General features: G+C 32.4%; 1 protein-coding gene across 2 annotated transcripts in view; it reads left to right on the top strand.

Annotated features, from left to right (window-relative positions):
• Positions 1-6762, top strand: part of sorcs3a (sortilin related VPS10 domain containing receptor 3a) — a 351206-nt gene extending 344444 nt beyond the window's left edge. Inside the window, exons 25-27 of one of the 2 annotated variants that reach the window (XM_073842202.1) lie at positions 2251-2356; positions 3495-3646; positions 6701-6762. In XM_073842202.1, coding sequence (XP_073698303.1) covers positions 2251-2356; positions 3495-3646; positions 6701-6762 — 320 coding nt within the window. Of the gene's footprint in view, positions 1-2250; positions 2357-3494; positions 3656-6700 lie in introns of both variants that reach the window. The other variant, XM_073842201.1, reaches the window with a different exon arrangement.
• The last annotated feature ends 7859 nt before the right edge of the window (positions 6763-14621 follow it).

Below are 14621 nucleotides of genomic sequence, written 5' to 3'. Positions count from 1 at the left end.
TTATTTTTATAGTATTAATAATTTGATTGCAACGTTATATTGTCCTAAACTCAATTTTTCCACCGTGTGCCACTGAACACCGCACCCCTAGAGGCTTTATTGTTGTTTCTCGGGCTATGTCACGTCAGAACTCGGAACTGGGAGTACGTCGTCGATCTAGTACGAGTTCACGGGTGGGAAGTCACGGGTTTGAGTGCCGTTCCAGTGCACTTTCACGGGTAGAAGTTTGGAAAAACACGGGTAACGGGTTGTCTGGAACGCGGCATAACGCTCTCAGTTGGTTGCGCTTTGGTTTCATTTTTATTTATTTATATTTTGCTACAACATGGGCTTAATCAATGCTCATTGCTGATAAATAGCCTAGTTTGTTATCATAATTTTTAGTTTTATGGAAACGTTTTTAACATTCAACCCCCTTTTTCATTAGTATAATTTGTAAGTATTTATTTTAATTTTGTGAACGGGATTTCCGCTATTGGAATGTCTTAGGATGCTTTTTACTTTTACTATCGAATTCATGATCTTGGTTTTGCTTGCATATATAAGGCTACACCTATCAATTTTAAGATTAAAACAAATTCTTAAAAGATGGATTTGTTATTTTTAATTAAACAGCATAACAAAAATAAATTAAAACTAGCTTATATAGCATTTATTAACAAAAACTAATAAGACGAGGCATGGACTCCATCACATGCTGTTATATGCCGACTAAACAATTTATTACAGGGCGCGCAAACACTGAGCAATCAAAATAATTAATAAAAGAAAGCCTCCAAAGCGTAATGTGAGGTAAACGGCAAAGATAACAGGGTTTTCAAAATGAAAACAAACAAAAAAAGTAAAACTAAACTGGCTTTCGGTGACTGTGCTTGCGTGTGTTTTTTTTTTTTTGTCCTAAAAACTGACTGGCTCTGAAACGCTCGCTGTATGGATCAGACGCTTTGGAGCAGCACAGCACGCACTCGCACAAATGCGACCACGGCAAATTTGAACTCACACATTCTAAAATATTTGTTGCATATGTCCAGTGCCACTTCAAGCTTTTGTAAAATTAAAACCCAAACATCCAAAAGTCTATAAGGAAGATGAACTGATAGCGTCGCGTGTGGACGCAATGATGTGTGTCATTAATCGATCTATGTACTATAACATGTAAAACGGGAACATGAAAGGAATATTCTAAAAGCAACTCATGTAAACAGCTTAATTGTCTAATGAAATCATTACATTGCAGTATGTGAGCACAGAAAAGGGCAAGACAATACGACGCACTGACGTCATGAATATGATAATTAGCATATGGCATCACACCCCTAGTACTGACACCAAATTATTTGCAACGGTCGATTTGTCACATCCGGTGTAGACAACCTCAAGCTGTATGTTTATTTCCGTTTTTTTTTTTTTTTTTTTTGGCTAGTAGAAGTTATGAATGGCCAGTAACCTACAAATTTTGTAGCCAAATTGGCTGGTGAGTGAAAAAGTTCACTTAAACTTCAATCCCTGTTGGTAAAGGTTACTACTCCTTGCAGTGATAATATGATCGACTAGTAGAGGGCGAACTCTCTTACTGATATATGACTCATGGTCTGTGCTATTACCCGTGCACTTTTACAGAGAACCATTTGCAGCCTCCTTGGCCCATTTCTTTCCCCGTTTTCGTGGCCAAAGTTCTGGAAAGCATTCAGGGTTCTTTCGGAAAGGTCAGAGGATTCATGGGGCTGTCTTTCAACAACATAGTCGCAAGGGAAATATATAGCCAGTGGGTGTTAAGGCTCTCATGAACGATTTTGAAGGGATGCCAACGATTGGCAGAAATCCCTCTGAAAGAGCTCAAGGGGGTTTTGCGAATATTATGTCACTGGAGATGCTCAGTAGTGATTCAAAATCAGTTGTTCTTTTATTCACTTGCGATAAAAGGTTTTAGATTTGCATGAAATGCCATTTTTGGACTGGTGTGATTTGTTCTGAAACAGATATTGTTGAGGGAGTATTGTTACTGGACAACATAGTTTGATGAATAGAAAGTTTAAAAGAAAATCATTTGTGACATTATAAATGTATTTACTGGCACTTTTGCTTAATGCATCCTTGCTGAATAAAAATATTAATTTCTTTCGACAAACAAAATTAAATCTTTTGATTGGCAGTGTATATGAAGATATGCAAGGCAAATTAGTTTTCTTATTAAAAATAGGCAGCAGTGTGCATTAACACTTGTGTTTGTCTTGTTTGTCTTTGTCACAGCTCCACTGGTTGACTCCATCCCGAGACACAGCAGTTCTGCTATGCTGATGCTTCTCTCAGTGGTGTTTTTGGGTTTAGCTGTATTTCTCATCTACAAATTTAAGAGGTACCTCCATGCAAACAGATTTTACATCACTTATTCTTTTTTACCAGGACTCAAGGCATTGAACTCCATTTCTTTTTATGCACACTATAGCTCTCGTTTCTGTTTGTCTATATATAAAGATGAAATATAAAGTAAGATTTGATGGGACGGAATCGGGAGCGACTTTCCTTTGTATCTGGGATGTTTCGAGAGCACTATTTTTACTCATCCTAGTTATAAAATCTAGTTATTAGTTTGGATATGGTAAAAATGGGGAAACAAAAAAAGAACATTCCCGCTTCCTGAAAGTGCTGGGAAATATCAATGAATTGTTTAATACGCAGCCATGGTTCCTCTACTGGAAAACTGTTTTGTAGCACTTTGAATAATTTATTTGGTCTCAAAATAATTCAAATGGAAAAGACTCGGGGAAATGTTGAAACAATCATTAATAATGGATATAATTTTTCTCCCTCCAAGTAATTTAAAAGGCAAGCGTATTTATGGAAATGTTACACTTGGAAAAACAAAGCAATTAGCTCCTAAAATTAATAGTAATTTGAAAAAAAAAAGGCAAAGACACTTATTCTAATTCATAAAAATATGAAGTGAGCAAATAGCAAATACATTACAGTGTGGTTAGTGTATTGGAAAAGCATGGCATGAATTTTCAGGGAATTACAAAAACATCTCTGTAATACGTTCCAGATTGTCCCACAGTGTTATCGAGACAAGTGGCAAATGTATTTTGCTTCTCAGTACGTCTGATTGGCTGGGCTATAACTTCTCCAGAAGTTATTAAATATACTCAGCAATTATCACTGTCATTATTTCATGAATACGATAAAGGATTATGATTGCAATCACACCATATTTAACAACTTCTTGTATTGCAGTTTAACAAGTTTGCATCCACATAGACTTCACCTTGTGTTGTCATGCACGTTACGCCAATTTGCTGCTGAAATAGGCAAAAAAAATCTAATTTTTACTTTATTTACTTTTATTTGTTTTATAAATTTGTCTTGTTTTGGTTATTTAATTTAAGTTATCCACATTTCTGCTCAAGCCAGTAGCACAGAAATGTACACTACACCTTTAAAAGAATGATCATTGTTAACATTGATGGGTTTTTCCCAACAAAAAACTTGTTTTGCAGAAAAATCCCTTGGATTAACATCTACGCAGAGGTGAACCATGAGAAAGAGCAGGAGATGATCAGTACGGTGGGCCAGAATGACGCCACACCAAAAATCACCCTGAGTGAGTTCTCCACCCAGAAAGAACTGATGGAGAAAGAGCTGGAGGCCTGTGCCAAACGTGAGTAAAATGATAATGATGTTCAAGTTAAAACTTAAAAAAAACAAAAACTTTTTAACCTATTTGCAATTAGATTTTTGCTTAAAGGATTAGATCACTTCCAGAACAAAAATTTACAGATAATGTACTTACCCCTTGTCATCCAAGATGTTCATGTCTTTCTTTTTTTCAGTCGTAAAGAAATATTTTTTTCAGGATTTCTCTCCATATAATGGATATGTATAGTGCCCCCAAGTCTGAACTTCCAAACTGCATTTTAAACGCAGCTTCAAAGGGCTCTAAACGATCTCAGCAGAGGAAGAGGAGTCTTATCTAGTTATTTTTGAAACAGATTGACAATTTATATAATTTTTAACCTCAAATGCGCATCTTGTCTCGTCTCTGTGATGTGCATAGTGTCGAAAAACTTCCATTTTGTTTTCTACTAAAAAGTATACAAATTGTCAATTTGTGTTGCTAGATAAGACCCTTCTTCCTCGGCTGAGATCATTTAGAGCCCTTTGAAGCTGCATTAAAACTGCATTTTGAAAGTTCAAACTTGGGGGCACCATACATATCCATTATATGGAGAGAAATCCTGAAATGTTTTTTCTCAAAAAACATAATTTCTTTATGACTGAAGAAAGAAAGACATTAACATCTTGGATGACAAGAGGGTGAGTACATTATCTGTAAATGTGTGTTCTGGAAGTGAAGTAATCTTTTAAACATGATAACATGATAATAACATGATAATACCATGGTAATAAGACAAAAAAATATTTAATACAGTCCAATTTGTTGTTTTTGTTGCAGTTTGTTGTAATTTACAATTATTTCTATAAAATTCCATTTAAAACTAAATCTAAACACAGTGTCTAGTTGCAGTACTTGTCTGATATGGCTAATGACAAAAGATGGTAAAGTAGGATTGGTCAGTACCGTTTTAAAGTGAACATAATACCAACTTACTCAGATACACTGTTCAAAAGTTTGAAATTAGTAAGATTTTTAATGTTGTTGTTTTTTAAGTTTCTTATGCTCATCAAGGCTGCATTTATTTGATCAAAAATCCAGAAAAAAGAATTTTCAGCATCATTACTCCAGTCTTTAGTGTCACATGATCTTTCAGGAATCATTCTGAAATGCTGATTTATTATCAATGTTGAAAACAGTGCTGCTTAATATTTTGTTGGAACTTGTACTTTTTTCAGGATTCTTTAATAAATAACAAGTTAAAAGAACAGCATTTATTTAAAATAGAAATCTTTTGTAACAATACATAAACGTTCTAAATTTGGGGTCAGTAAATTTTTCTTCTCTTTTTCTGAAAGAAATTAGTACTTTTATTCACTAATAATGTGTTAAACTGACCACACAGATCTAATATAAACATGTGATTTCTTTCCCAGCTGTTTACCTTCACAGACATAACCAGACGTAACCGACTGTTTTTGTACCTCATGTCTGTTTTTAACATAAATGCGTATTTGAGTTTAAGCGCAATAAGACATGAAAGTACTCACCTGCTGTGTGACAGCCGCTTTCTGTGCGCATGCTTCAGATGTGTTAGCTCAGAAATATAGCAGAAGTTTAAACTAATGTGGATTATTATTAGGATTCTTTAATAAACAAGTTAAAAGAACAGCATTTATTTAAAATAGAAATCTTTTGTAACAATACATAATCGTTCTAAATTTGGGGTCAGTACATTTTTCTTCTCTCTTTTTCTGAAAGAAATTAGTAATTTTATTCACTAATAATGTGTTAAATTGATAAATAGTGATAGCAAAGACTTTTTTCTAACTTTTTATTCATCAAAAAATCCTGACAAAAATCATAGATTACAAAAAAATAGTAAGCAGCACAACTGTTGCCAACATTGATAATAAAAGTAACAAATCAGCATATTAGAATGATTTCTGAAGGACCATGTGACACTGAACACTGGAGTAATGGCATCACAGGAATAAATTATATTTTAAATTATTTTAAAATATGTTAAACTGTAATAAAATTTCACAATATTGCTGTTTTTTTTCCCGTATTTTGATCAAGTGCAACTCTGATGACCATAAGACCATAAAATCTTATGATCCAGAACTTTTGAATGGCACTGTACTTATCTCTGAATACTTGTCATTTTCTAATGTTCTAAGTCTGAGTAGATCTCAAGAAGAAATTACATGAAAGGAAAAGTTATTTTCTTCAGCTTTAGTCTTTTTCAGCCTCAGGAATATATGAGTCACAGACCTGTGCGTTATTATAAAACTACTGTTGCGGTGGCAAGCTTTGTGTTTTACACTAATATTTTAGAAATACACCTTGAAAACCATCAGACCCAAAAAACACCCTTTGGAATCGAGAGTTTATAATCAGACACACAAAGCATGCTAATGAGAACTATCTACAGTGGGCCCAAGTGTCCTTATTTCCCAAGTGGATGCGTCTGTGATCATGTAATTGCTTAATAACTGCAAATTAATATTTAATTGGTGCTGTTAAGCAGTGATTATAAAAGACCACTGATTAAACTATAAAAGGGGTCAAATTGGGGTCAGTGTGATAACAACAACTCTGATGAATAAACATGCAACATTCGGTGCCACGCAGAAAATAAATCCCACCACTGTTTCTGTGGGTGCTTAATAGGAGGATGAAACATTTGTTTATTTGCTTGATTTCTTACTTAATGGTTTGGTTTCTAGCCTGCTTTACATTCATTTTGCTTGCCTTCACTAGGATAAATATTTAATGACTCTGAAAACATCTAGTCTGTTCAGTTATAGTTGAGTAATATATAGTTGGGCATATAATCAAGCATAGGGTGGCATTCATTATGCATTTAACTTCTCTAATGCTAGAGACTTCATTGAATAGTGAAAAGTAGGTCTGGGTTGAAGAAAAGTTGTTTTAGAAAGTTATTTAAATTGAATTCAAGATTATTAAATCATTTTTCTCTTGAACAGTCATTCACAGACATGTGTTCAGAAAATAAATAGTCAATTTTGTTTGTTGACGTCGAATTTTAAAGGCTAATGTGTCATTTCTGTGTTTTCTGGCAAGTAGGCGGTGTGATCAACACCTGTGAAAGCACAAGGGAGATCCCAAACTGCACGAGTGTCTGAAAACGTCAGGAAAGAAGGTGGAGGCGTATTGTAATAATGTGTACAGAGGTATCACAATTTTAAAGGTTGACAGGTTTTCTTTTTTGCTTTTTTTGTAATTTCCAAACACTGTCATTGTTAATAGTTTTCTAAGGAGCTCAGATTTGCATGGGTGTCTTGTTTGTTACGATCTGTGTGGAAAATAAGAATAGACTTAACTACTGTACAAGGAAAATGTACCAACATTTGAAATTCCAAAAGTTTTGTTCTTAATATTACAGAGCAATGAGCATAATGGGAAATTGGGGAGGAAGCCACTACACTTCTCTCTCTTTTAAATCAAATGATCAAAAAAATAATTTAATATCAAACAATTGTGATTTTTGTTGGGTCAGAACTTATTTATGGCAAGTTCGTTTAACTGTTCAAACTGATTTTTCACACATTGTGAAGAGTGCATTTAGTATCGATATTAACTTAATTTTAAGGTTTTTAATCTCTTCAGTAGGTCATCTCATTTTTATATTTGTTATAACTTGAACCGAGGGAACAAAATTGCAGCTGAAGCATGCAAAAAAGCCAACGGTGTTTATATCCCTCTCTATATTACAGCTTTGCCTCCATGTAAGCAATCCTGCTCTGCAATCTTCTTAATTGGTGGTTGTTGAAATATTTTAACTTTTAATTACACATTTATCTCACTTCTCTGGATGTGGACTAAAATGTGAATTTTTCAGCTAAGAAGTGAGATACCTTTCCAAAAGCACTGTGATAAAATGTCCATTTGAAGGCAAGCTTTTTGTACTTCTATAAAGCAGGAATATAACTATTAAGAATCATGTCTCTATAGCAAAGCTTTTTTTGGGAGCTCAGACTTAAAATCCTTGAAAGATCAAACGTTGAGAATGTTTCGTGGAATACATCTCTTGATATACAACCATAGACACAATAGAGCTTGATATCTTTCTGGAAAATCTTATAAAACTTAACTTTAATTCTAACATACCTTCAGCTAAATGTAATTTCTTGTAAGCTCCTCCTGTTCATCTGCATTCCATGAGGTTGTTTTACATTCAACTTGTTCTTTTGACTTTTTTTGTAGATAAATTGCTTCAGAATCATTTTGCTTCATAAGTGAATGCCTTACAAATAAGAATGCCTTTTGAAAAATGTGTATTCATCATAATAGCTGGCCATTTAGATCCGAAAATTAATTTATAACAGTTTAACACAGCCATCTTTTTGATTTTTTGAATTTTTGCATATATTTTAAGGTGTCTCATCTCCCAGGGATTGAAAAACCATTGAACTGTACAATATTCTCAGTAGGTCTCAAGTTTTACTTTCTTTGTATATACAGCAAGTGTATTTCATTTCATATCCTTATACTGTAAATATAACAGTGAAGGCTGGACACAGTCTGCTATACATTTCAGAACGAGGGTGTTACGAATCCAAACGGTGATTCATTGATGTGCTGTAGATAAGCCAGAGCTGTAAATAGTTTTTTTATTCTTTCATTGAACACGAAAAAAAAAGAGTAAAGACGTGTTGCATATGCTTCAATGTTGCCATTTTGGATTTTGACCTCAGATTTAAAGTTGAACCTATAGAGAGCAGTGTTTCAGTATATGGTTAGACATTTTGTATTGGAGTTGATTGCCTGTGTCACACAAAATGAATATAATTCATGAATTATAAGCGGTGGTTTCTTAGATTCCATTGTGAATGTAAATGTATAGCAATATATCAGAATATAAGTGACTTTGGCCAAAATAACTCCCCAAGCAATTAATTCCTCTTCTAATTAATTAGTGACATACTACAAACCAAAACATTGTGCTTTATCATTTCCATGTAAAAGATGTTTTATGAGTACAAAGCTCTATTTAAAGATTTTATTTTATGTTCTGTATGAAACAGAACAATCAGATGTAATATTATTAAATATATTAAAAATCTAAATGGTTAGGTACCTCCGTATTTCTATTTAAATAGTGTTAACAAGTGTTGAAATCACCTTTTTTTATTTTATAATTTTGATTAATGCACACATACATTAATGCTCTGTTTTGAAACTTAGTGAGCTGTCTTAAACATAACCTTTGTTTTGGAGCTGTCTTCGTAGGCAGCATCTGTGTGTCATAAAATAGTGCTCCTCATGTTGCTAAGCTAAAAGTGTAAAGCTGTAATAAGCTTTAAAAATACGTAGAATACACAATTCGATTGAAATAAGTATTAAATTGCTTATATTTATAACAGGGCTGATCTTATAATATTATCACCCCTTAATCTGGATGTTTCCACCCATGGCGTCGACATTTTGTTTTCTCAAGCGACAATAGTATACCAGTTCTAACGCCGTGGCACAATTTCGAGCAAAGCATGCTAACTGTTCTGTCTTTGGCTGCAGAGATGAGCACAGAACACTATTTAGAGTCCCAGCCTCAGGGAAGACAAGAGAGCAGTGGATTTATTGATTTATTTACTGTATATTACGCTGCTGCCACACAGATCTAATATAAACATGCGATTTCTTTCCCAGCTCCTTACCTTCACAGACACAACCAGACATAACCAACTGTTTTTGTAACTCATGTCTGTTTTTAACATAAACTTGTGCGTACTTGAGTTTAAGCACAATAAGACATGAAAGAGAACTTAGTTTAATATTCACATGCTGTGTGACAGCCGCTTTCTGTGCGCGTGCTTCAGATGAGTGCTCTCAAAAAAACCCTATAGCAGAAGTTTAATCTAATATGTGACCCTGGACCACAAAACCAGTCTTAAGTCATTGGGGTATATTTGTAGCAATAGCCAAAAATACATTGTATGCGTCAAAATTATTGATTTTTCTTTTATGTCAAAAATCATTAGGAAATTAAGTAAAGTTCATGTTACATTAAGATTTTTTTTGTAAAATTCCTACTGTAAACTTATCAAAATGTAATTTTTGATTAGTAATATGCATTGTTAAGAACTTAATTTGGACAACTTTAAAGGTGATTTTCTCAGTATTTTGATTTTTTTGCACCCTTAGATTCTAGATATTCAAATAGATGTATCTCGGCCAAATATTGTCCTATCCTAACAAACTATACATCAATAGAAAGCTTATTTATTGAGCTTCCATATGATGCATATATCTCAGTTTTGTAAAATTTAACCTTATGACTGGTTTTGTGGTCCAGGGTCACATGGTTTACAACGCATTATTTCAGCTCAATAGACATGTTAAGTGTCTGAGGTACAAGCTGTAAAGGCACAGCTCTATTCTGGAAAAGAGGGCAGGGAGCAGCAGCTCATTTGCATTTAAAGAGTAATGCACGAAAACAGGTTGTGTCTGCTTTCACCCAAAATAGGCATTTTCAAAATGATAAAATAAATGATCTGTGGGGTATTTTGAGCTGAAACCTCAGACACATTCTAGGGACACTGTAAAGTTATATTACATATTGGAAAATGGGCATAATAGCCCTTTTTTAAATTAATCACATATCAGTGTGGGCTGACAAATTACTCTCAAGAAACATAATTTGAAGTCACTATTGTGGTAAATGAGAAAAAAATATTGAATAGATGTTATGAAAAGTAGCTTTAGAAAGAAATATGTTGATGCAACAGAATTTATCTTGAGTTTAAGCGCAATAAGACATGAAAGAGAGTTAGTTTAGTAACAAATATTTTGATGCAACACAGAATTTATTACACATGGATTATTAAAGCTACAATGTGGCCATAACATTATTTTTAGAAGCTGAGGCATTTAAGTAAAATTTACAGTTCAGAGTTGCAATGAATGCATTTACACTGTACTTAGAATTGCATGAATAATACTATGAGATTAAAGAGTTTTAAATTGGCATTGATGGGTTTTATTAAAAATATTAAAATCTGAAATTATTATTATTGAAACTACATATGAAACTACAACTGCCGGAAATTAGTGAATTGTTTCATTTAGAAACAAAGCAAGTTATAGTCTTTGCGTTGGGAGCACTATGACCCTTAAAGGTATAGTTCACCCAAAAATGAAAATTCTGTCAGTAATTACTGAACCTCATGGCATTCCAAACCCGTAAGACCTTCATTCATCTTCAGAACACAGATTTAGATATTTTTGATGAAATCTAGAAGCTTTCTGACCCTTGCATTGCTGTCTATGCAGGGTCAGAAAGCTCTAAGATTTTCTCAAAAAAATCTTCATTTGTGTTTTGAAGATGAACAAAGGTCATACAGGTTTGGAATGACATGAGGGTCAGTAATTAATGACAGAATTTTCATTTTTGGGTGAACTATTTCTTTAAAATGCTGAATACCTAGGCAGCTAACTAAGTTTTTTATTCTTTTAGTCATTTTATTCTTTTTATTTTGATCATTTCAGACCCAAAGTTTACTGATATTCCAGCCAGACTAACCACAACTTAACATGTACTATGGTACGTTCTGATTTCTATCCAATTTCAAACTTCTAGAACTTCTAGAAAAAGTCTGTTTCACCACAATATTTGAGGTATTTCACAGAAGTGAATTCAAAAACTAGACACTAGGCTATCGTTTACAAATTTGGAGTCAGCAAGATTTTTTTGTTAAAGAAATTCATTTTATTCAGCAAGCATGCATTAGATCATGATCAAAAGTGATGTTACAGAAATTTATATTTCATATCTATTCTATTTAAAGCACCCGCGAAAGAAAATATCTCACAGTTTCCACAAAAATATTAAGCAGCACAACTCCTTTTAACACTGATCAAATCAGCATATTAGAATGGTTTCTAAAAGATCATGTGACGCTGAAGACTAGAGTAATGATGCTGAAAATTCAGCTTTGACATCACAGGAATAAATAAAAAATTTAAATGTAATAAAATAAATTAAAACAAAAATTCTACCGACTCCAAGCTTTTAAACTGTAGAGTATGTGCCTATTCAAGTCTATAGATTAGCCAACTTTGCATACATTTAATGGTGGTTAACTTGCCATTTGTCTCCTTTTTTTTTTTTAACAAAAACAGCTTTGCATTTTGTAAACATGAGCATAGCCTCTGTTGCACACAGGCATGCTTTTTATGCTGTACACATATGCTTATCCTCCATAAAAGAACCTAAAATGGGCTACAGAGACTGCTTTAATACATGATGTGTGCGCAGACTAAAGCTGTGTGACATGAAACAGTGTTTTACCCTTAATCTCGACTTCTCAGAGGCTCTACAGTGTGCTGAAGTCAGCATGCAATTATACTAGCACAGGCCCTGAGTCGAGGGAACGGGGGAAAGCTGATACTTTACCATCCTGTCGCACATGCTCTCATTAACACGCGCAGGTTAGCTTAGCGTCCCGCTTTATCTCTACTAGTCACAGTTGTTGTCTCTCTCTAATAGTGACATTGATTTTTTTTTTTTTTACTCATTGTGTACTCATATCTTTAGTCACCCACTCACCTAAATCTAACAATGTGTTCTTAAATAGCCCACAGCAGGAAATCAACAAGAGATAAAAGGTCATTTTTCTCTAGTTAAACTGCTTTATCCGTTAAAAGTTAGAAGCAGCAAGATGTTTTGGTGCTCCCTTGATGCACCCACACTCAAAAAAAGGCCTACAATTGTATTTGAATTTCTTATAAAATTTAGAAACCATTTGTATCACACAGTTTCAACCTAAACTAATCTATAATGTGTATTTGTTAGTCATACATAAATAAAACAGATAAGATTTCTGTAATAGTACTAATAAACTAAATGTGTTTTAAATATGTAATACTTTTATACTTTAAAAAATGACTTTTTTTCCATTAAGCAATTTGTTTTTACTTTTTAAAATAAGTTCTACAAGATTCAACTGTTTCTAAGTCAGTTTAATGTAATTTAAGTTGAAAGGACTACAGCTAAGTTGATTGTACTTTTCTTACAGTGTACAGTATATAGTTATCATCAATATATCCAAAAATATTGCATATTTAAGTCATACATGAAACAGGTAAGATTTATGTAATGGTTCTAATAAACTAAATGTGTTTTAAATACATAATAAGCTGCTTTATTTATTATTAATACATTCATTTTTTCATGCATTTTAACTAATTAAATATTGCTAGTTCCACAGCTAGCCATATTTTTACCATGTTCATTCTTTTTAACTGCATAATACATTTGAATATTATTTTCCAATTATTTTTATTAATTTTTAACAATGAATAGATTTATGCTTATTCTAAGCAAATTGGAGGAAAAAAATATTTAAATAAATCAAGTAGATTGTGAATAATTAATAAACTGACATAAGTAAATAACCATCAATCATTTAATTTTAAAATTTTAACCAATTGAATATTGCTTATTCCACAACTAGTCATATGTTTTACCATGTTCATACTTTTTAACTAAATGATACATTTTAATATTTTATTTTTATTTATTTTTTTACGATGAATAGATTTATGCTGATTCTAAGCAAACTGGAGAAAAAAGTGATTTGGTTTGAAAAAAATATGATTAATAAAATAAATCAAGTAGATAGCGAACAGTTAAACTGTCATGTGTTTTTGTTAAACACACATAATACCACTTTAAATAAACAATAACCATTTTTTTATATTTGTCTTTTTTTAACTAATTGAATATTGCTTATTCCACAGCTAGTCATATTTTTACCATGTTCACTCTTTTAAACTGAATCATACTTTTTAATATTTTTTAATTATTTTAATTGTTTTAACAATGCAAAGATTTGTTGATTCTAAGCAAATTAGAGGAAAAAAGTAAAAAAATGTTTTAAATAAATCAAGTAGATGGCGAATAGTTAATAAACTGTCATAAGTTTTTTTTTTTATAAAACGGGTAAGATTTCTGTAATAGTACTATAAATACACATAATAGTACTTTAAATAAACAATAACCAGGTTTCTATAATTAGTAATATTAATATTTATTTTTATTTTATTTATTTATTTATTTTTATTATTTTCCACAGCTAGTCATATTTTTTTACCATGTTCATACTTTTTAACTGAATAATAAATTAATATTTTTAAAAATATTTTGTTCAGTAATAGTACTTTAAATACATAATAACCAGGTTTGTATATTTATCATCAATAAATTTTAGAATCCCACGGCTAGTCATATTTTATGTTCACCCTTTTTTTTTTAAATGTTTAACAATTAAAAGATTTATGCTGATTCTAAGGTATTAAAAAATATATAATTATTAAAATAAAATGAATTAGATGCACATGGCTAATAATGAAATTGTCTTTTTTACTTATGTATGACTGACAAATATGCATCACATTAAGTTTTTTTAGTATAATCCGATTCAATTCAAATACATAAATCTTACTTTTTAGGCCTAAATATGTTATTGAGTCCACAGAGAAATCTCATTGGTCCAAAATGTAGCTCAAATATACGTCAAACCAGAAAATGCTCTGACTGGCTTTGATTTTGTGGCATCATAGTGTAAAAGTTCTGGTTTGTCTGGAGAGCCAAGCACTTTCTAACCATCTAGGTTAGTCGGAAACTCTTTGTAATGTAGAAAAGTACTTGCTGACAAGTATTTCTGTTCTTCTAGTTTATTTATTTAATGCCATTGTGTTTTAATGTACCCTCCCTCCCTCGTTCAGTGGAGTTGTATGATATCCATCAGTTTTTATTTGCTCTGCTGACACTCTCTTTGTAATATAAATCATGACTTTGTAACAATAACGACACTATAAACATTACAGCAAAATGAAGCTGGTTGAAAAGAAACTCGCCATACGATTTATGTGTGATAGAAAACCAGTAATGTTTTGACGAACAAATAATTGTAATACTTATCTCCCGTCGCACAAACTCTACAGCTGCATGACTCATGGTTATTGTTACATCTTTATTTCA

The sequence above is a fragment of the Garra rufa genome, chromosome 6 (assembly GCF_049309525.1).
Source record: "Garra rufa chromosome 6, GarRuf1.0, whole genome shotgun sequence".
Classification (NCBI taxonomy): domain Eukaryota; kingdom Metazoa; phylum Chordata; class Actinopteri; order Cypriniformes; family Cyprinidae; genus Garra; species Garra rufa.
The sequence above is the reverse complement of the archived record's forward strand: the minus strand, read 5'-3'. Positions and strand labels throughout refer to the sequence as shown.